This window comes from Notothenia coriiceps, unplaced genomic scaffold, assembly GCF_000735185.1.
Source record: "Notothenia coriiceps isolate Sejong01 unplaced genomic scaffold, NC01 NC01_scaffold00004495, whole genome shotgun sequence".
NCBI lineage: Eukaryota > Metazoa > Chordata > Actinopteri > Perciformes > Nototheniidae > Notothenia > Notothenia coriiceps.
This window is the reverse complement of record NW_011337196.1, coordinates 594,641-619,955: the sequence shown is the minus strand read 5'-3', so window position 1 is coordinate 619,955 and position 25,315 is coordinate 594,641. Positions and strand designations below refer to the sequence as shown.

General features: G+C 40.6%; 2 protein-coding genes across 3 annotated transcripts; one reads left to right on the top strand and one right to left on the bottom strand.

Annotated features, from left to right (window-relative positions):
- The first annotated feature begins 2,162 nt into the window (after nucleotides 1-2,162).
- cables1 (Cdk5 and Abl enzyme substrate 1) lies at nucleotides 2,163-16,312 on the top strand. Of its 2 annotated transcripts, XM_010767634.1 has the most exons (9): nucleotides 2,163-2,265; nucleotides 2,392-2,484; nucleotides 3,507-3,584; nucleotides 6,799-6,901; nucleotides 8,204-8,360; nucleotides 8,501-8,604; nucleotides 11,456-11,562; nucleotides 12,344-12,551; nucleotides 13,762-16,312. In XM_010767634.1, exons 2-9 carry the CDS (start codon nucleotides 2,456-2,458, stop codon nucleotides 13,900-13,902), a joined length of 927 nt encoding a protein of 308 aa, XP_010765936.1. In that variant the 5' UTR covers nucleotides 2,163-2,265; nucleotides 2,392-2,455; the 3' UTR covers nucleotides 13,903-16,312. The 2 variants fall into 2 exon arrangements, with proteins under 2 accessions (XP_010765936.1, XP_010765937.1); XM_010767635.1 differs by lacking the exon at nucleotides 3,507-3,584.
- Nucleotides 13,916-24,002, bottom strand: LOC104942434 (CDK5 and ABL1 enzyme substrate 1-like). The gene is made up of 3 exons (XM_010767653.1): nucleotides 23,296-24,002; nucleotides 22,693-22,818; nucleotides 13,916-14,066 (listed from the first exon to the last, which is right to left on the bottom strand). The coding sequence occupies exons 1-3, from the start codon at nucleotides 23,853-23,855 to the stop codon at nucleotides 13,916-13,918; spliced, it is 837 nt and encodes a 278-aa protein (XP_010765955.1). The 5' UTR covers nucleotides 23,856-24,002.
- Between the last annotated feature and the right edge of the window lie 1,313 nt (nucleotides 24,003-25,315).

The window sequence follows — 25,315 nt, the reverse complement described above, 5'->3', positions numbered from 1 at the left end:
ACCGGTTAGTAAAAACCATGAATTAATGCTTTGACAAGTCTGCAGACAGACGGCAGGCGAAAAACCTTTTAAAATGCGTGTTGTCTAAATGACGATCGGCTAAGCTAACGCAGAATATGCTCCGACCGTCCACACTCACAACAACGCCCTATACAGACATAAATAAACCATCGACTGTATTCGCCATGACACAGACAGTCTGTGGTTTGTACTTGTTTAACTTTTGTCTAGTTTCTGAACAGATATGAGGAGCTGTGAGCTCTGAGGGCTAACAGCTAACGGCTGATGTTGTTTTTCTGTGGTTCTCATTGAAGATGACGTCACGGTTCCACCTACACTGCGTTACTATAGATACTGCTCCAGCTACTAAACTGTAATGGAAATGCAGCATAAAGTGAGCTAGTCCTAACAAGGCCTAACGAGGCCTAGCCATACCGAGCGAGGCCCAGTGGTGGAAATGCGCCATTAGACTATCTGTGTCGTCAGATCTTTATCCAGCCAAGCTATCTGCTCCATCAGAAGGGAGATCTAAGACCATAAATCACATGAAAGCACTTATGTGACTTTCAAGCAAAGGTCACAACCCCTTCATTATATTCAAGTGGACTATAACATGTTCTGTCCAATCCTTTTATCAGAGCTTAATGTTCCCCCTTCCAGTTTATGATTATAGGGGTCATAATACAAAAGGTTAGCCAGTATAATGGCTCCCGGTTACTCGTCTGCTCGGTATGTTTCGTCATGTAAACACTTATCTCAGCCCCTCTCCTCCAGCATACACTGTTCACTTAGCTTGTGTTGGTTTAAACCCTGGGAGATCCTCAAGGCTGGAGTCATCTTTTGTTAATCTGTCCTCATGATCTGTTGTTTATTAACCAGCCACTCTGCTTAACACTCCGCTGTCTTTCTCCTCCTTTGGCTGAGATGCTCTTTAAAGAGGAAGGCAAGTGTCATCAGCTTCTGTCATCGTTCATGGCCATAGCATTACAACACTTGTAAATTATGAAAAGGATTGCGTACACCAAGATGATCTACAGTATGCATGTTGTGAACAGACATATGTTTAGATTCTTACTTGGCTTTTCCAACCCTGCTGCAAATTTATTTATTATTGACAGATCTCCCGTTGGGAAAATATGTCACAATTTAGTTATTTGACCATTAATTTGTTAATTTCCATTGCCTTTAAATGTGGCCACTTTGTAAGCTGATTAATGGGTTGGATTATGTTGTTATTCTGGGGCTGAATATAAAATTACAACCTAATTTTGGGACAGCTCAGGCATACTTAGCTGTCACATGTGGGTTTGTTTTTGGCAGCAGATCATATAAAAGTGTTTCTGCAGAATAAGTCATGAAACTAGTGTGAAATAAAGGCCATGTGTGACAACATGTGTTACACAAAGTGCTGGCCGAGCCTTATCCTCTTAGCAGCTCTGACACTGGAAAAACCTCTGTGATGAACGTAAGATTGAGGAGTGATGATTGACCACACAGGCACACAGTGCTGTCGATGGATGGTCCCAACTAAACCGTCCAACACTGGCTTTTGTAAAATAATAACAGAACAAATTCGAGGCAGATCATAATTTAACTACTTGGTTTGACCTTTTGCTCAAAGGCCCTCAGTGACCACAGATATTTAGTTTTCCATGTCCTTGTGAAGAACCTCAACAATGATTGGATGCTAACCGAAATGTGGCTGTAACTTTTTAACTAAAAAAGTGCGTCATATCAAATGTTCACTAGTTGTGCAATGTGCTGGACGATGGCTTTTTCCACTTTCCATTGCTTTACACAAAAAGGTAAAAGGGAGATTTGGGTTTAAGCTCCCTCGAGTGTTTGTGTCTGCTAATACCCTGTTTTATTCTAAAAGCTAGGCTGGCTTTATTGTGTTAGAAAAATGTATTTGATTTTCGAGATCTATTCTTGCATTTTTTGTTATTGCTTTGCTGTGGAAAATAATTTGATTAAGTGTTGTGCCTTCTAATGAAATTGCTTTCCATTTCCAAGTGTCCATTTGCCTGTCAAAAAAGATCACAATAAGGTTTTATCAACATTATCTTTGCCAAATGTATTTTTTTTCTAAAAGCTGTTTTTTTGCATTAGAACAATTGGTCCTGTGTTTGGTGTCAGGATGTTTCTTCATATCCCTCTGACTTTAAACCTTCCCTTTTGTCTGTCTGTTTCCAGACGAAGACTCATCTCCCAACGCTCTTCGCTTGAAACGCTAGAGGACATTGAGGAGAACGCTCCTCTTCGCAGGTAATAAACTGCACAGAAACAGCATTACCTTTTCCACTGCTGCCCTCACTGTAATATATCCCAGTCACTGGCACAGTGTCTCTGTGTTTTGAGGTCCTGATGTTTTGTTTTTGTTTAACATTTTAGATGCCGGACCCTATCGGGTTCACCCCGACCAAAGAGCTTTAAGAAGATCCACTTCATAAAGAACATGAGGCAACATGATATACGCAATGGAAGGTATGAAGGCAAACAACGCTATCCGTTTAGTCAATACAAGTCCTCAGTGGATAATGGCAGGCTGCCCCAGTCAATGAACTGCAGTTTGGATGTTTCTCACATTACAGCCACATCGTAGGCAAGCAGGCCAGCTCCATTCACTTCATGTCATTCTGACTCATAAATAAGTCCATTCACACAGTATATTCAGATTTGAAACTTCATTTATTCACTGTTAAAATTGTGAAATCACAAGATAAATCACATATCATTGTGTCACAGCAGGTTACATTAGCTCGAAGCACATATATCTCTGAATCTAAATGAAATGGCTTCGGTGTGTTACTGGGTTTGCTTATAGTAACCCAAGGAAAAATGGTTGTTTAATCGAGGTCAGGAGACACGGAAAGTGTTCAATGTCATCATTGTCACATTCTTTGGATTTTCAATCTAATTCGGTTAGCCTTTTTTCAGAGTGTTTTGTGAGTGTAGTTCTAGCGCGTTGTTGTTTTTTTGTAGTGTAGACCATTTTAACAACAGTATCTCTTGTTTAGAAAACAGTGTATATTTCTAAGTTCCTCCCGTTTAAATGATCGGATGTAGAGTAATTTTGTGCAGTATTTTCCAAACTTTTAAGAAGAACTTATTTGTTTATTAACTGAGATATGGTAAAACACGCATGTTATTTATATCCAGTTGTAAGATTCATAGTGTCTGTGAGTTGCAGATATTAAAACAAATAATTTACATATCTTACTTGAAATTCTCTGACTCGATACTTTATAAATGTTTCCACTAGTAGAACACAGTTTAATATAAAAATAGCATATGCTAACTAAAGGTATCTTACACAAAAATGCATCATGATTGCCTCAACCACTGACTACATGTCCCACATTTCTACAAACCAACACACACTCACTCTGACGTTTGCAGCTCATTCTCTTCATTCTAATTTTTACTGCACACTCGCTCCAACTTTAATCTGTGGATCTTGTCAGATAGATATTGATCAGCTTTTTTTAACATTTTTGTTTTTATAGGATAGTCCTAATCAGTGGCAGAAGATCCTTCTATAGTGTTTTTTCTGTCCTGCCATATCGAGATTGTAGCCAAGCAGGGTATGTATCCTACAGCATGCCGAACTTTGTAACCTCCTCCGGCCTGTGCCGCCTCTTTCCCTTTTTTTTTTCTCCCATCGCTTTTTCTGTGGATGTACTCTCCTCTGAATGGTGCATACATGGCTAAGGGTTGGTTTTGGTGGATGCATTTTGCCATTAACGTCTGATAAATAAATAAACAGTGGGCTGAAATGGGCTTCAAAGGCGTAATTTCCTTTATATCTAGACTATGTTGTTGCCCTGTGCTTAATGCTTGTATTGCTTTTTCCCATAATGGCTCTGGTGGCGTTAAGCCATTCTTCCCTTTTTGTTCAATCAACCCATTTTTGTCTGTTAAAACCGCTGCTGGCTTTGCTCTTTAGACTCACCTTTTGCAGGTTACTGTTCTTCTTATATTTAGAAACTATAGCTCTTAAACGTTTTTCATGTGTTCGTTGGTCTTATTACCGTTTTGCTGGCAGATGCAGTTGCTTCTTGATTTTTAATTAACACATTTTGCCTTGTTTAAGAGTTTACATGTATTAGTGCTGACCCAGAAAACGTATACGCTTAACTGTAGGTGTTTTATGGCTGGCTTGCATGGGGATAGCTCTGGTATGACCTTGGCTCCTAGACCTCCAGTTCACATGAAATGGTGTGTTTGGGAGGAAGTGAAAGTGACATCGGAAATATAAACACCAGTGAAAACAATGCACAGAAAGAAAAGCTCCACACCGGTGCTAAGTGAAGAGCACAGAAAGCTCTATCCATATAAAGCCAGCCAATCAGTGCCAGGTCGGTGGTTAATTAACCTCCAGGGTTATCCAATATACACATCTGGCTGCTCATTGCTGTTAATCGACAGTTAACAGTTAGGCTTTTGCTGCCTCAGTTAAAGTGTTGTAACTGCAAAACAACATTTTATGAGACGACTGGGCCCAAAATTGCTGATCGCATGTAGTTGTTTCCTTCTGTCTCTCTGTCTTTAACTTCTGCCTCATGTACAAAATTGCCAATTTTGCAGTTCAGCCCTACTTTTGGGGACGTAACATGGAGACAATTATCCTACAGTTCCAACATTAAATAATTTAATACAGAGGAATGAAATTTCGGGAAACCCTCATTTGCTTTCTTGCCAAAGGTTAGAGGAAAAGATTAACATTCTTGTATCTGTCTGTTAAATATGAGACTACTGCCAGGATATGGCTTGCTGAGTTGAACATGCATACTGGAAGCAGGGGGCAATAACTAGCTTAGCTTTGGTTTTATTTGAGGAAGTAAATGGGGGGATTATTATGGAGGGTTGAAGTGACTTCTTTCACAATGATTAAGTTAAGTTACTGCTCTTAACAAAAAAAGCCAGGCTAGCTGTTTTCCCCCTGTTTTAAGTCTTAATGCTGAAATATGCTAACAGATATTAGCATTTAACATGCTTAGGCTATGGCTATGAGATTTGTGAGTATTAATCTTTTAATCCAATTGTCAGTAAGAAAGCAAATAGGTATGCTTTTCCAAGATCTCGAACTATTCCATTAAAGAAAGAAAAACATGAAACTTTGCAGACTAAGGCTGTTTGATTGGTCGTCTGTTTATGGGGCGTTACTGTCTCCTGACACCCATAAGGTTCTGGGTTCAAACCCCGCTAGAGTCCACCGTGGCTTTTCTGACTCTGCATGTTCCCCCCTGTGCTGGCATGGGCTTCCTCATATTTTTCAGTTTATCTGACCCTAAAATACATGCATGTTAGGTAATGCTCCTGGCATTGAATTATAGAAAAGTTGGCTTACTGGGTAAAAAGTTAGATGGGTCAAAGGCAGAGGACTAAATTCCTCACAGGGATTAATAAAGTATAACCTACTGATGCTCATTAAAGTAGTGTTATGTGTGAAACTTGGACAAGACTGCCGTGGAATATTATTACAAGCCAATATTAAACTGTTTATTTGAGTTGTAAAGCATTCAGTAGTAAAGTGGCCAGCAAGGGTCAAGATACTTTCAGTATTGTTAATATTAAGGCTTAATTTGCTTTATCCTAGATTTAGAATAATGTTGAAGGGCATTATTAACAATTTGCATATATTATAATAACACTACTAACATTCAGGTATTTGCCAGTGATTCCTATCCATGAATGTCGGCTTTTCTTGTAATTTCCTTTTAATTTCTAATTACTTTCAGCAATTATTTTCTGGATCGCCTCTTAGAAAAGCTCTTCTCCTAGAAAGCTTTCTGTCTCGTATGTTTCCCCCTTTTTATTTAATCTCCACTCTTCTGTCGGACGTCTGCTGCCTGGGGATCTTTGTGTCTATGATGCATCTGTCAACATTGTGTCCTGACGTGCATGTCTGCCAAATAACACTGTTTTCATTTATAACAGATTTGCCCCGCATGTCCTCAAAACACTGGGGGAGTCATGTGAAGTCCCTCTCTGTCATTTCTTCTATTTATCTGGGCAGACAATTTTAACCGAAAGCATGACTGAGCTAGGGAAGATAAGGGAGGAGTAGAAAAACAAGACTGTTACGATTTAATATCTGCTGTCTGCTCACATTCTGAAATGTCATGTAAGAATATTAGGTTATAAAAAGGCTTAAGTTAATATTACAGAAATGCAAGGTAATATTTGTCCGCACTTGTCTTTTCGCTTTGATGTGAAAGCAAGTCCAAGAGACTTTTTAGGCCCATATAGTTTGACAGCAATTTAAGTGATCATCAAGTGAAGTTATATCATAGCATGTTAAATCATGTCGATAACCAATGTCTACTTTAATTAGTATATTTACTATTATTTCCCCATGGTTTTAATTTTGCAAGTTCACCCCAGTCTATATGTTCTCAGCAGCAGACATTAAATGCAAATAAATATTCAGCTCATATAAAATGTGTGCAGTTGTGGGCTCTCCACTGTTTGCTCCACTGACACACTTTATTCTCCAGCAGCTTTGTACTCCAGCAGAGCCTTTGACCTCCTGCAGATTTCTTACAGCAGTACTGCATATTAAGCATTAATGAGGCAGCAGCTGACTCTGAAGACTGCTAGAAACAAATGCACCAAACGACATAATTATAAAACCTAGTCCAGCTGATGAGCGCAGATTTATCTGTGAGGTACAGATGTGGAGGTAGGCTAGAACAGGCATTAGTAAGAAGGTTAAGGAAAGTGGAGAAAGAGAGTCAAACGAAGCTGTGAGGTTTATTTGTTCAGTGAAAGATCTAAAGGTCTTGTGCTCATTAGGGATGTGAAGCTGGAAGGAGGAGGGCGTCAGCGGCACCCGTCAGGAGGCGCCAAGGAGATGCTGATTGGACTGGAGGGAGTGGAGCTAGGAGCGGATGGAAAGGTGAGCTGAAATATGCTAAACTTACTGTAACCATTTAGGAAAATCTGATTCACACAGTAAAAAAACATATTGTTAAGGTGTTTAATGTTCTACTGCACAGTACAACTGCATGTAATTCAGAGTATAATTAGTAGCATCAGTTTTGACACATTCAGTTTTTTAGATAAAAACAAAGTTAAACTGAGCCAGCACTGAGAGGTGATGGAAAAACTAAATAGCTTTTTAGCTCCTTTATGGAAAACACATCATCATTAATCACTAAATGTTATTAAAAGGAGAATATTGTGCACATCCACATAAGGAATAAAAACATCAGAAAGGGCCAATTATAATAATTATAAATATAGCCTAGAATGATACTAGGCAATGTATTCAGCCACATTATTTGCATTTTTAATACACAGCTGTTTGTTTCAAGTATTGCCTTTTCAAACCAAGAGTATTTATTTGTGATTCACATTAAAAGTACCTCAACACAGTTCTTAGCATTCTTGAACTAGGCTTTTTTTAAAGGAGCATTTGGACATTTCTTAGCCTGAATCCCCTAGTGCACATGTGTCAAACTCGAGGCCCGGGGGCCAAATCAGGCCCTTAGTGGATTTAATTTGGGCCCGTAGGATAATTTCTAATTACTATTAGATCTGGACCGCCGGTATATTGCACGCACAACTTCACTCCATCCTGAGGGTTTCCTCAGCTCAGAGCCTGACCCCAAACATTGATGAACTTGCACCCAAGATGAGATGCCAAGTATCTGGCTTGAACTATCATCACAGAGCAGCACACTGAGTTTCAATGGATGTTTCCTTCTGCACTTTTGTTCTTGAGACAACAGGGCAGGTTTGGTTTTTCTTTGTGGGAAATAGTTTTTTTGAAGCTGTTGGAAAAATGTAATCATAAGAAATGACTCCGGAAAAGCTGCAGATAGAGCCATAAGAAATGAATGCAACTGATTATGTAATGTTTATGTTTTTTATAGGCAATAATTTAAGCTTTGTTAGTTCCAGGTTTAATATGTGCAATAAGTTCATTCAATAAACATTGAACCAGTCCGGCCCTTGACTAGTACCGATTTTTTTATTTTGGCCCACTGTGTATTTGAGTTTGACACCCCTGCCCTAGTGTGTTCCAGTCCAGCCAACCTTTAATATTATTCATACAACCTGTGCTTCTCCTGCTTTGACAAAATGCTGCTGTGAAAAAAAAGTGAAACACCTCAGATAACCTGTCAGATTAAAAGAGGACAATAAGGGTATATAATGTTTAGGCCTTTGGAAATAATAACTTCCCCTGTGTCTGCAGACTGTGTCCTACACCCAGTTCCTGTATCCCACTAATGCGCTGGGTGGTCGTAGGAACACCATCGACTCCACCTCGTCCTTCTCTGCGTCTCGTAACGCCAGCCATAGAAGCCTCAGTTTGGGCCGAGCCAACAGCAACCAGAGCAGCGTAGACACAGGTCAGTCCAACAAGTACTCGACTCATCCATTATGAATGTGGCGTATGACTCACACTCTGTTGGTTTTTTTCTCCATTATCCAGTGTTTATTTGACTGACATCTGCCTCTACCTTTGTTGTTGTGTTTGTGCCTGTATCAGGGAATGATTTGGGGGAATTTCGTGAGTACGATCCCAACCTGCTAGATGACCCGCAGTGGCCTTGTGGAAAACACAAGAGGGTCCTCATCTTCCCCTCATACATGGTGAGAAAACACTCTTCACTGTGTCTAAGAACACATCACCAGCACCAGGAACAACAAATACTACAGCAACGTTTCCTCTTGATACCAGAATGGAAAGGTTATTTTTGTTCGGGACATAATTCCCTGAAATAGACCCACCTCTGTTGTTGGTGAAATGTTCCAGGACATCCCACAGTTAATGTTTTTTTTCAATGGTTATTTGTGTCATTAAGGACAGTTTGTGCTCAGTTTTCCCACCACTAGCAGGAAAGATAACACACCGGAAATATGTGTCTGCCTCAACAGTTTCTCCAAAAAACTCAATTATATCAGCTGTTTTTGAGAAGAAGCCAGGAGAACGTTTCAGTTTTAATCAGCAAGGTCACTGGGCCAAACTCTCTCCCACCTTGAGGGTCCTGAATGAATGGAAATGCTTTATCCTCTACTATAGTGAGCAGCAGATATTAAGTAGCCACCGGAGCAACAATGAGTGTAGCGATTGTATCTGAGCCCTAATCACTCGCGCTCTTTTCCGGAAAAGAACGGATGTTTTATTGTGGATGGGAAACAGGGAAAAAAAACCTGACTAGACTCCCACCTCATTCTTTCCTCAGCTCTGTTTTTGTTACGCAGACTGGCAGAGTACACAACAGGGACTGACACAGTTGAAATGTTAAGTCAAGGCCAGGCTATGTGTTTTTTTCTTCTCCTTTTCCAATTACAAAACCAAGCGTCTCAAACAATGGCTTTTGTGTTTACTAAAGGAACCGAACCATTACATCAGTATTCTGCTGGTTGAGCACAGGCTACTTAAAGAGCATGACTATCTAACTGCACTTTCAAACTATGCATAACAATAGTTTTTAGGCTCTTTGTTCAATTCAGGAAATGTGTATCACCTGGAATATTATTAGAAAGCAAGGAAAGCCTCACTTAAGTCATTTGAAATAAAAACATTGTTGTCGCTTTGTAATATGTGTAGTGTAAACTTATCCCTCAGGGTAAGACATGGCATAATTATATGTCTTTATGTGTTGACAGAAGTGTAAAACATGGTCATAGTGGACTATTTCTGTCACGCAAAGTCAGTGTTTAGCTTTGCTTCATTTCGCGCGGCTTCAAACATCGATCGGCATTTCATCTCCATCACGGTTCATGATCAGTAGCGTGGTGTTCAGGGTGGATTCTTCACACTTCATATGGTGCCTACATATTGAGTGTCATCTTTATGTTATTAGCACTTTTGTATTTGTGACAAGGAAAGCAAGCAATGTCTTACATTTTTTTAAGCTGGTACCAAAACAGTTTACTTCTAGTCATTTTAGCTTTACAACAAGATAATGTATTCAGTCTGGAAACTCAGTGACATTGCTACAGCAAAGTTTGGCTATTAAAGAAACACATACCGAACAATCCAATATTTAGTTTTTAAACTTGAGTTTTAAAGATGATATAAATCTACAAAACATAAGTGCAATACAGTTAAATGTTATTGCAGTAATACTTGTGATAGCATGTGAAAAAATGGCTTTCAGTATGCATGTATGTGTGAGGGTAAGTAAATAAATAAACAAAACAAGCCAAATGAAGTGGTTTAGATAATGTTCTTAGATCTTAGCAATTCAATTGGTGATTGTTGTTATTACTAAGCGGATTGATGGCGTAGTTGACTGATTATGACATGGGTCTTATTTCTATCAGCATTATCCTGCACATCTAGCAGTTAGGCTTCTTGCTTTTTTCCCCTCTAGAACATCTTTAATTTAAGTTGTAGATAAACTCTCAGCCCCTCATTTTACTGTCTTAAGGGGATCATTTGGATGTTACAAACTACCAGCGAATCCAGTGTTCTTTCGATGTCAAATTACCATTTCAATGTAGTCTAGTGGCTATAAAAAGAGTGCATATATAATTCAGTGTCTAAAAGAGTTGTCTCAAAGGTAAAGTGGTGAAACAATTCTAATGAAGCGTACACTTCAAGTGATTGATTTGTTTAGGTTGTCTTTTTTGACCAAAATCAGTTTTCTGATACGCTCACTGTGGTCCTACCACCCGCTATCTACTGTAGGGAATATACTGTAGTACTGTGCCACTTAAGATCCACTTAAAATACCCAAACTACTCCTTTAAATGTGACTCACCCTCCTTCTACTCATGTTATAACATGCACCAAAGCTTGTTTATTGGAAACCTGATGAAGGCATGGAAAGCTTTGGTCAGAAATCAAGCATGTCTTGTACCCACAGGAAGAGGCAGGCGATAACCTTTGTTATTCTTATCCTCTGCAAATACTTTGAAAAGATCCAAACCAACAATATTTTTCAACGCTTCACTGTGTGCGTCATTCAGTTCGACGCACATAAAGCTCTGTTATTTGCTTAAACACCGAGACACTGAAGTAAATTAATATTTAGCTGAGGACTGTTTTCAACGGCGGATTGATACATATTTGGTGTGCTAATGAGTGTTTACAGCAGCATGATAGCGCATGTAGTATTTACGGTAAATCCACCACAGTGCCCATGTTCCTTGTAGTGAAGGATTATGTCACCCACGGCAACAGTGTGGTTTATTGGTGTGTTTGGACAACAATGGCGCTCTATGTCACAGAAGAAGACGTGATATATCAGGCTTTGGATTCACACAGTGGGATGTGTGTTAGTGGGATCGGTTCGTTGTTGGCTCTGGTCTTTTCACTGGATTTGTGAAGAAAGATATAGAGTATCAGCAGACGTATCTTTAAAGTGACACGGGTAACACCAGCTCTTATTGTGAGACCGTGGAATCCAACACTAGTGTGTGAGGATCCAGTCACTCTGCCCAGTGCTGAACGCGTGGTCATCGTGACACCACCTCTGGTTTTTCTTTTCAGACTACGGTCATTGAATACGTCAAACCCTCTGACCTCAAGAAGGACATGAACGAAACCTTCAAGGAGAAGTTCCCCCACATCAGGCTTACCCTCAGCAAGATTAGGAGGTAAAAACCTACAGAAATGCATAACATGTGTCATATTAAGTGTTTAACTCTACAATGCCCTGTTATTTTTCCTTTCCTTTTATATTCATTTTTTATTTATTTGTTTATTCCACACATGGCAGTTGCGGCGGCTCAATTTCCAGTTCAGTTTGGGTCGCCGAGGGGCTAAGCTTGGCTATAAACTGTGACTCCTTTTTCTAAGAGAAAGTCCATACTGAAGCAAGATAGTTTTAGGATATTTAATAAACAAAATCAAAACACAGTAACTGTGGACAAAACGGTCAACAGAAAAAATGACAGCACAAGCTCACCCTCTGTCATCCGCACTCGACATGAAACAGGTGACTTATATAGACAAACCAGAGCCATGTGACAATTACCGGAAGTGCTCAACAAACAAATAAAAGTGACGTAAACAAATAATGATAATAATACAAATAATGAACTTGGGCTAAGTAGCATTATGGCACCTACAGCAGTTGTTTTAAAACAAAACCTGTACACTTATACTGTTTTTTAAACATTATTTATAGTGCATGGTGGAAAGGAGCAGGGAGAAAAACATCTTATTTTACCTGCCCCTTCTTTAAAAAAAAATAAAAATGAAATAACCATAAAAAAGCAATATTCTTTCAGTCACAGTTGCTTACAAATACTGAAACATAAAACCAGAACACAATCAAAAGTCAACTTCATACTGTCTAATTACGCTTTCTGTATCAACTTATTGATTGGCTTCTTTTTTTTTTTTTCATCTCCCCCTTTTATCTCCTGCCGGCAGCTTGAAAAGGGAGATCAAAAAGTTGGCCCAGGATGAATGTGGTTATGAGGAACCAACGGTGGCCATGGCTTTCGTCTACTTTGAGAAACTGGTGCTTCACGGCAAACTGAACAAGCAGAATCGTAAACTGTGCGCTGGAGCTTGTGTCCTACTGGCGGCCAAGATTGGTGGCGATCTCAAGAAACACGAGGTCAAGCACCTGATAGACGTAAGTTCCTTTGCTAACACTCATCATTTTTTTAATGTTTATTTTTCCTTATGTTGCACCAGGTTTAATATTCACATCACTCAAATTCTCATTTTCAAAATCACAGGTCAAAAAGGGTGAAAATTGCCTGCAGTGAAAATTGATTTTTCGATTGATTTTTCCACTGGTGGCAGACGTTTCAACAGCTGATTAATCAAAACATGGACTAGATACCACAAGGGCATATGTGTAGATTACCGGGGACTGACTTTTTAATTGTCAGGTTTCAACAAATATAAGACTGAAGAAATTGCGTCCAGATCACAAAAAACTGTTATAGAGGTCACACGGTTTTTTATTTGTTGATAGGACAAGTAGATGGGACAAAGTTAAGCCATAATGCATTAAAAGAATTATGAGAAAAAAAATGACAGTCAGGCGAAAATAAGTATTGCAGTCTCAGTCAGAAATAAGAGGATTAAATGTTGACATAACCTTTTAATACCATCAAAGCTGACCTTCACAGTTCGGTGCTGTTTTTACGTAAACGCTTGTTCTGATGTTGCTAACAGGGTGTCTTTCAAATCCCATAATTGGAGGGCTGCCTTTTTTGTCTCGAGACTCGCTGGATCTGAAACCTTTGTTCTGTTATTGCTCTACCGTCATCCTCTCTAAAAAGATCTCTATCCCTATCTTTAACGGAGAATCTACTCAGAAATGTAGCTGAACCAATCAGTGAACCAGAATCCACAGCAGGCCTGCATCTAAGAAAAAACAAAAGTGTCTCTAAGCTTAAAAAAGTTAAAACTGAAATTCCCTTTAGGCTACCTCTAATTTAAATCACAGTTTTTCTCAAGTCTCAGGGAGCGCCTGAGCTAACCTTGAAACACTGAGTTATTTTGACTCTAGAAAGCTCCTTTCATAACATCAAAAGACATGAGAAAGGCTGAGTAGTACTTCTTATGAATTGTAAACAGTGTTTCATCTTTAAAATCCCTTTTTTCAAAGAAAGCTTTTATAGTGGCAGATGTGTTCCCCTTTAAGTCAGTGCTTTAGAATGGCCAACACAACCAGCTTTGTATTGTCTATTAATTTCAACTGTAGTCTGACAACCATCCAAACAGGCAACATCAACCGTGCCAGGCCTCATGAAATGCTGTGGGTGTAGTAAAGAAGCTATTAGAAATGCAGCATTGTATATCTATTATTTAACTCTCTTTTTCTCTGGCAGAAACTGGAAGAGAGGTTCAGAGTGAACCGCAGAGAGCTGATAGCCTTCGAGTTCCCGGTGCTGGTGGCGTTGGAGTTCAACCTGCAGCTGCCAGAAAACGAGATCATGCCTCACTACAGACGCCTGCTGCAGACCTCCTAGCATTAGTGAACCATCAGGAGGACGCCCAGCTCCTTCTGATCCTCTGCTTCCCACGGTATTCATCCCCCATCCTCCATCCTCTCTCTTTGCCACGTCTGACGGCTCCGAGGTTCAGCCGGCTGTCACTCACCTGCAGCCGACAACTCTCCTCCCTCTCAGGAGATCTGAAATCAGCCAAAGGGACACATTTTCTAAAACGTTCCTCCCTTGTTTGACTTTATTCATCTTCACCACACAGACTTCTGACAGAAATTGTTCAACCGTCTGCAAACAGGTTGTTTGCATGTTTTAACGTCTTCATATTCACTTTGTATATTTCAAAGCTCTCTTGTTGATTAAGAGAGCCTTTTTTGTTTGAATCTGATGGGGACATTGTTGACAGTTAAAGCAACCAATGATTGTAACATTTGGTCATCTCTTTTCATTAATCTTCTCCATGTAAACTCCGGTATGATTGGTTGCCTCTTGACTTGCATAAAATCTAAACAAAAGCCTTTTTAAGCGGCTGGTTTTGGCTGGACTTCCTCAGAGTGACTCGTGTTTTTCGCAAGTAATCATCTTAAAGTGCACTTTTTTAATATTGCGAGACATAGAGGGAAAAGATGCCGTTTTAATGAGCTTGAACTAACCCTGGAAAATAAGCTGTGTTCATAAACACCACTCACAAGTCATTTGAAATAACGTTTTGGATTATTTATCTCTTATAGATCGTTCACCATTTTCTATCTGCACGAAAAGTATTGATTGTTTGCATACAGGTCCTTGCAGACAAGATGGGACTTCCTATTTTCACTGAAGTATTCCATTGATTTTCTACCATTCCTTTCATTTTCTACCATTCCTTTCATTTTCTACCATTCCATTCATTTTATATCAAATGCTTGCTATGGACTTAATGAGACAAGACCCACTTTTATCAGTGTTGAGTTTCCTGTGCTCTATGTTAGAGTATATTGCTAGCACATTTACAGTGCTATAAACGGGGTCAGGAAGGCAGGTTTGAAGAGGTGTTCATGAGTGCAAAAATGCCATTAAACAGTGATCAGGATTAGCAGCAGATTGGCCACGTGGTGCTCTGGTATTGAGAGTCAATTACTTTACCTGGACTGAAACCCTGTGCAAGTAATCCTCCGTCCTGCTGAAGTGTACTTCAGGCTTCAAGGACACTTTATTTGTCCTGATTCCTGATCTCTGAGGCGGAGGAACATCTTAACAAGATCCTGACTGGAATCAATGAGGGATCCAACATTTTCATATCACTCGAATCAGAGTTTGTTGATTTGGAAATAACATTTTAGAAACAACAAATAATCTAACTAATTATAGTATAGTTACATTCATTCGGCATGTATCTCAAGTTGATTTCAGCTTCTTTATATTAGCTTAAACTAGTTTAACAAAATACCACAGAGTATTGAGGAAAAAGGTATTTCATGCTGCTCCAAGTATTGACGATATGAGTTAACATGATCACAATATCAAAACAAATTGTAATGAGAAAAGCATGGTGATTAAAGGTCAAAAAATGCTGAGCTTATTTCTGTTTGCAAGCCCAAAGAGTTCGCTATGAGATGCACACTGAAGACTCTGTGAGGAAAGACTGGTGGGCAACTCTTATTTCCTGTGTATGTTTGTAAATAAATTGCTTTGCTTGTTCAATCAAAAAAAGACTCTGGCATGTTTTTACTTGAACAGAAATTGCACTTTTTGCGTCATTGCCCCCTCCCCAGGTCTAGTTCCTTTAACTCTTTATACAGCATACAGAATCTTGTTTCTCTTTAATGTCAAGTGAAGCACTTAACAGGTAAAAAGCATGTTTTACTGCGTTATTAAAAATGTGGTTTGTTGTACCTGTAACCACACCCAACATGTCAGAGGTCCTGGAGTTCACCTGTGGGTGTGGTTTTGTTTCTTCGAGGTCGTTGTGACATAACTCTTGCAACTGTCATCCGATTTTGAATATAATGTTTCTAAACTCTGATTGGTGCAACCAATATGTGATGTAATACTTTACAGTCAAGGCCTGCCCGCTTCACTTCTTTGAAAAGATCCTCAGCCAAAATCCTAGCTATAGAAATCTCTCGTGAATTAACACTTTTTTGGCAGAGAAGTTATTGTTGTGAAACCAACACCCATAGAAAGGGCCTGATTGAGAAAGAAATGTTGGAGGATCTTCTAATATCTTTCCAAAATCCATTGTGCAATGAACGTGTGGGAAGATAAGATTTACAGTGAATACAGACTTACCTAAGATAATTGGGCTTATTTTCACAAAGGTTTGTTACATAAGAATATCCTTGGTTACTGTGGGAACATTTCCCCCAGACTCGCCTGTTCAGGCTAGTTTTTAAGCGTTTTGCAGCTTCCCTTGCGGCTGAACCATCGTTACAATAAATCTGCCAGACTGAGACTCTCGAGTGCCTCCCTGAAGTTTTCTCCAACTGCTGCTCTGTGAGCTTGAGCCCATTTTACAGAGCATGTCGAAGTCAAATTGCATACATGTTACATTTATCACATTTTGACATGGGCTGCACTAATGGCATTCTTTAAATATGAGCTCATGCCTTCTGTTTTTTTACGTCTAAACTAAGTGTGCGTGCACATTTTCAAAACACTGTTTGATGCCCTGCAATTATAACAAAGCTAATAATTAACATTTACTCATTGCTGTAGGCATGTAAGTAACATTTTCATCATTTGTTTAATGTCACTATTAAAAAAAAACATACATCAAGAAATATACTGTATATGAAGAAGCAGTTCTTAGTGACTTTTTGAGACAGGCTTTGCACAATAAGCCCTGTTTCTTTTAGCCATGCTAAGACAAACAGGTGTCATATGCATAACTCCGATTTTTAAACTGTCATGACTCTTTATTTGAAAACAGTGAATGAGGTGGTGACTCAGGAAGTTTTGAATGGATGCACCTCTGGCTCTGATGCAATCCGAGAGGTCAGTTTCTCATCCAGTGGGAACTCTCCTGCTTCACTCTCATCCAACGTAAACAAGGCCGCAGTCACGCCAGTCTCTAGCTGCCATCAAAACAAACAGGCCAGAGCTGAGTTTGGACACACGGCATACGTGGCTTAATCCTTACCATTGATGACCTAAGTCCCCCCCCGCAATGCCTCATAAAGGGGTCTATTGACAGCCCTTCCTGAGCCCTGTTCACACACAAGTGACCCTCATTGTGAAAATATATGTACCATCGTTTGGGGCAAGCTGCCGTCTATTGCTCTTCCCTTTAAAATAACAACATTTGGCTGAAACTGCATTTTGCCCCCTCCTGTCATGACACCGTGACTCAGGGCTTTTCCAGCATGTACAGTAGTTTGTAAACAAGAAAGTAGTGAACACAGAGGAATAGTAAATGCTCAAATGGTGGGATGACACTGTGTTTGATATAATTAATGTTCAGTCAGGTTGTACATAATATCTTCATTTTCTTGACATAAAGTACAGGCTTAAAACAGGCCAGTCTTTATGGGATCGTCCACAATCTTTTTTTCGTTTGCTTCCTACTGTTATATTTCCACTGGTCCATGGTCAGGAGGGGAAAGCACTGCAGGTGGACCTGAAAATCTGATCCTCTGTTCGTGTTTAACAAGGCTACCTAATCTCTTTTGTTCCACCCCAAGAGTCTATTTCAGAGACAGCTGAACCCACTGTAATAGAAAACCAGTGACGCAGAGCAGGACCTTAAACGCTTCATACACTAACTTATTGATGGATCTTCAAAAAACATACAGATCAACTTTATAGGTTTAAGTGTGAAGAGGCCTCAATGTGAGTTCAAGGACAACTTTAGGAGAGCACAGGGAAGGGCTGTTGCACATTGATAGCAGTAGATTTGGACACTGCCGTTTGGGTGCATGCGAGCGAGCATGTGTGTATGATTGTATGTATGTGAATGGGACACCTGCCAAGAAAAGGTCAATGAGTATGCTGCTGAATTTTACTTTGAACGGGACCTATCATGCAAAATGCACTTTTCTACGTCTTTTACACATGAATATGTGTCTCCGGTGTGTCAGGGAACTCACCAAGTGTCAGAAAACACAGCCCTCTCTCTTTTCCTCCATACCCAAATCTCTAAAAACGGGGCTGCAACGGAGCTGAAACAGACTGATACAGATTTGAAATTGTTCTGATGTCAGAAACGGGGAGCTCCGCCTATATGGGCAACTCTCCACCTATCAGGGGAATGAGAGGTTGTGTGGCATGGTAACAGCATGGTAACATGATGCTCGTGCCTCGCCCCCCTGCAGCTCATTTGCCACAGAATCTGCCCTTGTGAAGACAGGGCTGGAATAGAGCAAATAGAGCGAAATTAGGCATGGCTAAAATGCATGATCTGTTTGGTATTTTGAGACTGCCAAGGCACACNAGTTTAGCATACTCAGCCCGACTCAGCCTGGTTGTTGGCCCGGAAAGAACCTCGATTTTATGGGTCCAGAAAAACTGTGAAATAGTACCCGCATCCGGCTTGCGGGTACTATTTCACAGTTTTTCTGGACCCATAAAATCGAGGTTCTTTCCGGGCCAACAACCAGGCTGAGTCGGGCTGAGTATGCTAAACTAGCGAGCGAATCGCTGGCAACTACAACAAAATGAACATATTTTACCGTGATTTAATTGTAATACACGTTTCAAAATAATGCNAAGGCATGTGGGCCCAGCATAATGTGAGCGTGTGTTTAGTGTGTGCGCGTGCGAAGTGCGCCCCACCAATTTTGTTTCTAGCCTTTCTTGTGCTGACACATAGAAACAAAATTGGTGGGGCGCACTTCGCACGCGCACACACTAAACACACGCTCACATTATGCTGGGCCCACATGCCTTAGCACCGCTGCTATGACTCCATTCTAGGGGAAACACTGATATTGATATGTTTAAAACCAAAACCTTGGGGTGAAACATGATACTTTTAATATCTTACTCATACACTTACTCAAAAATAGTTTTGTAATCTGTAATCATTCCTTTTGTTCATACCTTCCATACAAGCCTTAAAGCGATCACTCCTAAGTATGAATAGAGAATAGGACAGAAACTACAGCTCTTGTTCTGCATCTTAAATAACGCTGTTGGCAGTATAAGACATTAGAGGTCTGATTTAGACAAATTAAGTTAGTTATGGCCTTTCATAGTGCTTTGAAATAGCTTGATTTCTCTAACTTTGACTGCTGAAGCCACACACAACTTAGCAAAGAAGGAATGTACACTGGATTTCTCCCATCTCTTACGGTGATAACTTAACAGCTTGTCAATCCTAAAGAAATTACTAAAGCGGCTAATGTCTCTGAACCTTCATACAGGCATGAGTATTGCATTAAGATTGACAGAAACAGAAAAATCCAAACCTGTCATTTAACTCGGCAAAGAGTGTTGCACTGTGTGCCCAAGAATAAATGACCTCTTATTGAAGCCATCTGTTTCCATTCTGTGTGACGTTTTGTCATTTCTGTCCAAGCCAATGTTTTGTGAATTGTTACTGATCTTCAAAAAAATCATTCATCAGTTAGCCAAGGGGCATGTTTCCAGTTCAGGAGGACAGAGCTGAACCATGGGGACTTTGATCCAGGCATCCACTGTGGCTCAACAGCAGCATTGGGACGTGTTTTTCATGCAAAATACTGTATGTTTTCCAGGCCTCTACAAATCTTGGAAACAATAACACTGGCCAGGCCACTCATTCACCTCAGATCCAACTCCTACAAACTATGGTTAGAACAGCCTGTTTCTACCCAGTTTGACATTAACGAGGCCTGGTCAGAAGCTTCAAAGAAACCTCAGTATAAATCAGTAGCAAAGGAGCAGCAAACACCATAGCATCTCAAACAATCCCTGCTATTGAAGCCTCAAGCAATTAAACTTAAGCATGTTTCATAAATGCAATCAATGCACTCTAACACAATGAAATCCTCCTGCAATGAGAGTGCTTCAAAAAGCCATTGATAATCCTACCCAGCAGTGCCATGCAATGAGCTATACAACTCAAGTGGACTATTTAGATGTGGAGATTAAACAGTTTTACACGTACACCCTGTTGGCAGCGTGCCACAGGATATAGTCTTCCATTTGCCGGAGAGTCGCTGAGTGGAATTAAATGTACCGTAATGTTCTGGCCTTCTTCACACAAATACTGCCCGGGCAAACGGAAATGTGATTATTCTGATAAAGAAAAGCACAGCCGTTCAGCCTGTCTGACCTGCAAACACACCAGGAGTAGAAAAAATACATGGGCTAAAAGGAAGTTAAAGAAATGGGAACACAGGGTGAGAAACAAGCAATATTATGGACATCTTTCCTCAGGGGTTTTACTTCAAACTGCAAGACGAAAACATATGCTTGTTACTCAAGCATGTGTTACACTTCAAGTGGGTTTTTCAGTCAAGACATAAGGGGTTGTCTGAGTGTTTGTTGACAGCACACACTAGAAAATTAAGCATTCTTTTATAATCCTGCCAACCATGACCTCAGCGAACAACAATCAACCTCCTAACCAAAAGTATGTGACTCAGTGGCACAAAACTCCACAGGACCATTATAATGGGTTACACTGCTTGTTTTCCAGTCAGTCTCTGGAGTCTCATGAAAAAATAATCTCGGCACTACCTAACGGTTAACTAAAAGAGGCATGAGAAGACCTGGATGTGTCTTAAGGGGGAAAGAATTAAATGAGAATTGCTTAACACCTAAGGCAGACAAGACCAGATGGTAATAGAATGCTATATTTAAAATCTGCAGCTCTAAGCGTGCTAATTCATGATGGATGAAGGCTGAGGAGTGGAAGAAAAGCTGAATATGAAATCATCCATCATTTGCATGCATTACATTTTGATGAGGATATGGGCAAAGGCACTTTTGGCCTCAGAAAGTCTATTTTGGCAGCACATCAAAGGCTCTTCGACTTCCTGAATGGGAGCAGGACAGAGGGCCAAACGTCTGAGGGGAGAGTGTGTTTCTGAAGCCCCTGGGAGAGGAAGTAGAGGACAGAAAATACAGAGCGGAGAGCCAGGCTGCTTCTCAGAAAGCCTGGGCATCCTGCCTCTCCCAGCCAGGGACCTCTGGACACATTTCCACCAGCTGCCCTCAAAAAAACAAACCAGGCACTGTGCAGGGCGCTCGTCTGGTGGAATATGGCCACGTTCCATCAACAGGTTGCTTACATTGCAACATTAGAATACATTTTGTTTGTATATCCTCCAATTCATGTATTAACGGACTGAGCAATACAATGGCTGTGTAGAGACAATATGCAACACTTTGCTTAGGGCTAGGTGTTAAACCTAAATGCTCAGTTTGGTACCAACTGAAATGTGTCAGTAGCAGAAAATATTGAAAAGGATGCAGTATTGTAGTACTGAAAGCTTATAGGCATAGAATGTAAAAGTTTATGAGTATATCCATAATTTCGCCAGATTTTGACTGTACACCATTGAAGCACAGCTGCTTGCGTTTAACATTTTTAAGTTTGGCTTCTTTTGTTGCACAAAACACTTTTTCAATTTAACATAAAACATAACTAAAAAGGCACTCGGACAATGCCGACGTCTGCTGAGGCCAAGAAGCCTTAAAAGGAAGGTAAATATTATTCTGTGTGTCTGTCCTGTAATGTGGAGCCTCTCCAAAATTGAAAAGGCACTTCAATGTCCACCACGTTTCATTAAAAACAGGATGATAGTTCTTATGTGATTCTGCTTAGAATATATTAATATAATGCTATTTGAAACCATTCATACCTACTTCAACCAAAAGTTAATTATTTACCTTAGAAAACAGAACTTGACAGAGCAATCTCACCAAAAGGTCACTTTAGGATTTGTTCTGGAGCATTTTAGCTTATCACATGATGTTTCTCAGCAGATGAAGTGTGCACAGCTGTCATAGAATTGTAGATCTTCAAATTTCTATTTTTCTGAGCACTTGAGGATCTTGACTTTTACGCCAACATTAACAGGAGGTCCTTTAAGAGCTCTGGAAAATGGAAATTCAAACATCTTTAACTCCATGACAACTGTGCAAACACCATCTGCTGAGGAAGATGTTCCTAAACAAAACAAAAACAGCAACTAAATTGTGGTGAAGCTACATATTAATAATGGATATATGGATATAACGGATTGTGCATTGGGAGGTATTTTTGCGGTCTCAGAACAAAACTGCAAATGTAAATAATTAATGGTGTCGTTAGTGTAATATAACCTAATTAGTGCACTTCTTTCAGTATGAAAAAGTAAAAATTAATACATTCGGAAGCTGTTAGTTTGGCAGGGCAATTTCCATGAGGTCAGGAAGGGGAACTAAATGCTTGTTGAGTGTTTCACCACGAAAAAGATCTTCCTGAGAAAGTCTGCCAGAGACACCAGAGGAAGGAGAGGATTTGGGTAAGAGAGGGGCTCTGAATATTCTTACAGTGAGAGAACCATGAGACGACTGTTACTGACAGCTGTCCTGCTGTGAGGTGAGACCCTCAAAAACTCTCCATGTGCCTACAGCGTTACAACAAATTAGATGGACAGGGCAAATAAAAGAAATCCACATGGAGCAGCAAGCCCTTGTTGTTTATGGAGTTGAAGGGGTGTAGAATTACAGGATGTCAACATCACGCTGAGGAGATGAAGGTTGCAGGTGTGCTATATGTTTTTGAAATTACATTCACTTATAATAATTTAAGGACTTTTAGAGCATTGGAGCAGGTTTGGAATAGGAAAAAAAGAAACTGCTGAGTTCCTTCTCTTGGGAAACCAGGTTACTGCTCCACAGCTGTTGGACCTTTGATCACACTGCACATATCTGTCTTTATCCAGACCAATGAACACCTGCATGCAGTAAATAAACAAACAGCTGGTCGTTGTATTACTGTATCCAGGGAGACTGTGTTGCTGAGAACCAACACTATCTTTCCAAAACCTAAAAAGAAAAACAAATTGCCCCAGTTCATTCATTCAGGGCCCTGGTAATGTGGTTGGGTGGAAACAAAACACAAACACTTACACTGGAAGTTCAAAATAAATTGTGCATTATGTGTTTAATCTGAAGATCTACTAAAATGTAACATATGAAACAAGAATGTGCTGTAGTCTGTAGATGTAAACACAAATAAACTCCATTGGGTTTATCAGTGGTATCTTATTGGAGCTAATAATCGACCTATGCAACAGGATTGTGAAAACAAATTAAATGTGTCTGCAGGACTAAGTGAGTTCAACAATCGTGCATGGGGACTGATTGCTCCTATTCATTTATCATGATTCCTTTAGTGACATGGTTAGGTTTGAGTTTGCTTGCTATGACATCAATGCACAGCCTGACTGTGCAGATCCTGCAGACAAGCTCCCACCTTTGACATCCCTGTACTAAATGTTCTCAAACACCAGACATGGTTACCTTGATCTCTGCAGCTCTATCGCAGAGTTGGCTATCTGTCCGCCCTCCAGGTTGTAGTTCTGGGGGTTTTGCCTGGAGTATGGGGCAGGTAGGATTCCCTGAGTGTACGTCTGCAGCCTCCCTCTAGTCGACACTGGCACCGCGGAGAACGGCGAGCTGAAAGTGGAGGGCAGGAAAGCGTCGCCCTCCGAGTCTGCACCCAACGGGGCAGCTGCGGGACCCGTCCCGAAACTACCCCGGCTGTTAGCTAATAGAGCCTGGTTTGCAAAAGCGAGCGCCTCGGCGGCCGTGGAGGCAGCCGCCGCAGCAGCCGCAGCCCCGTACGCCGTGCGCTCCGGAGAAACCAGGCTCTGACTAGTCCTAGCGTCAAGAGAGTCCTCCTCCTCGTTCTGATTGTCTGCATCGTCTTGCACGGGTCGTCCATCCAGGGAAATGTTGCTGAGAAAGGACAACGCCGCTTGCCTCCTCCTCGGGTCTATGCGTTTCCGCGTATGCTCGATACTGGAGTGCTTGATCTGCAGCGTGGCTGTGGATGTGTTGCTGCTCGTGGCAGCCGCCATGGTCCGCTCCCAGTGGTCCGAGTCCCTGCAGCGAGCGATCTTACCTGGCCGACATTAATAAAGTGTTAATCGTGCTTGTGTTGGTGAATGGTAGTGGCCTGTCTTTTAAGTACATGCGCTTAACTGGGTGAAAACAGGGAGGTCACGTGTGTGCAGTATTGTGGCAGCACAGGAAAAATTTGGACCAATGGGCGGTCAGGAATACATGTGTTTTTTTTCTCTACCTTTTCCTGACTGCTGAAAGCTCCACTGGCTCGTCTGACAGGGTATGCCAACATTACGCAAACATAAACGGTGTATGTAAGACCGGCGTCTGACCTGCATTATATTCGTCTTCATGCTTACTTTTCACGTTTTTGATCCATTTGGAAAACCTCCTACTGTACAAAATAAACTTTCAAGCTTTTCTCATCTCAAATTTGACAGCATGCTGCATGGTGAATAACTTGCTTGTTGGTGTGTCAGTCCGCAGAACAAGGAGCAGTGGTTTGCACATTGATCACTGGTTGCTGACAGAACAGGGCCTGGCTGGCTCAGTTTGTTTTGGGAAAATAGATCATTTTCTGAACCGTACAAGTCAGCATCTCTGCAGCAATTGCGCCATCTTTCTGCTTGACATGCAATGCGTCTGTTGTTTTCCCCCAATAACCCCATTAAATATGCCATCTAGAGGTTTTTGGGTGACACAACCACAATAACTTATGCAAGGGCGCATTTAACTGGTTCGTACAACGTCCTGTGAACGTTGAGACCCCTCAGCCAAACCTGAAGTGCAAGACACCATAGCATTTCACAAAACACTACAGATTTTCACAAAACACAGCATTTCACAAAAAACATCAGCATTTCACAAAAATGCCGCAGCATTTCACAAAACACCAAAGCATTTTAGAAAACGCCACAGTTTCAGAAAACGCTACAGCATTTCAGAAAACACGACAGAATTTCACAAAATGCTATAGCATTTCAGAAAACACCACAGAATTTCACAAAACACATCAGCATTTCACAAAAATGCCGCAGCATTTCACAAAACACCATAGCATTTTAGAAAACGCCACAGCGTTTCAGAAAACGCTACAGCATTTCACAAAACACCACAGAATTTCAGAAAACACAACAGAATTTCACAAAACGCCGCAGCATTTGACAAAACGCTACAGCATTTCACAAAACACCACAGCATTTCACAAAACACCGCAGCATTTCACAAAACGCTACAGCATTTCACAAAACTTGTTTCAAGAAAATGACATGTGGTCATCCAGGCAAGGCCTACCATTNTTTCAGAAAACGCTAAAGCATTTCACAAAACACCACAGAATTTCAGAAAACACAACAGAATTTCACAAAACGCCGCAGCATTTCACAAAACACCGCAGCATTTCACAAAACGCTACAGCATTTCACAAAACTTGTTTCAAGAAAATGACATGTGGTCATCCAGGCAAGGCCTACCA

Coding starts and splice junctions, on each gene's coding strand:
- LOC104942434 (XM_010767653.1), bottom strand. CDS start 23,855: ATGGCGGCTGCCACGAGCAGCAACACATCCACAGCCACGCTGCAGATC. Junction 22,819..23,295: donor ATAGAGCTGCAGAGATCAAG/GTAACCATGTCT, acceptor TTTTCTTTTTAG/GTTTTGGAAAGATAGTGTTG. Junction 14,067..22,692: donor GATAAAGACAGATATGTGCA/GTGTGATCAAAG, acceptor GGCTGATTTCAG/ATCTCCTGAGAGGGAGGAGA.
- cables1 (XM_010767634.1), top strand. CDS start 2,456: ATGAGGCAACATGATATACGCAATGGAAG. Junction 6,902..8,203: donor AGCTAGGAGCGGATGGAAAG/GTGAGCTGAAAT, acceptor CTGTGTCTGCAG/ACTGTGTCCTACACCCAGTT. Junction 8,361..8,500: donor CCAGAGCAGCGTAGACACAG/GTCAGTCCAACA, acceptor TGCCTGTATCAG/GGAATGATTTGGGGGAATTT.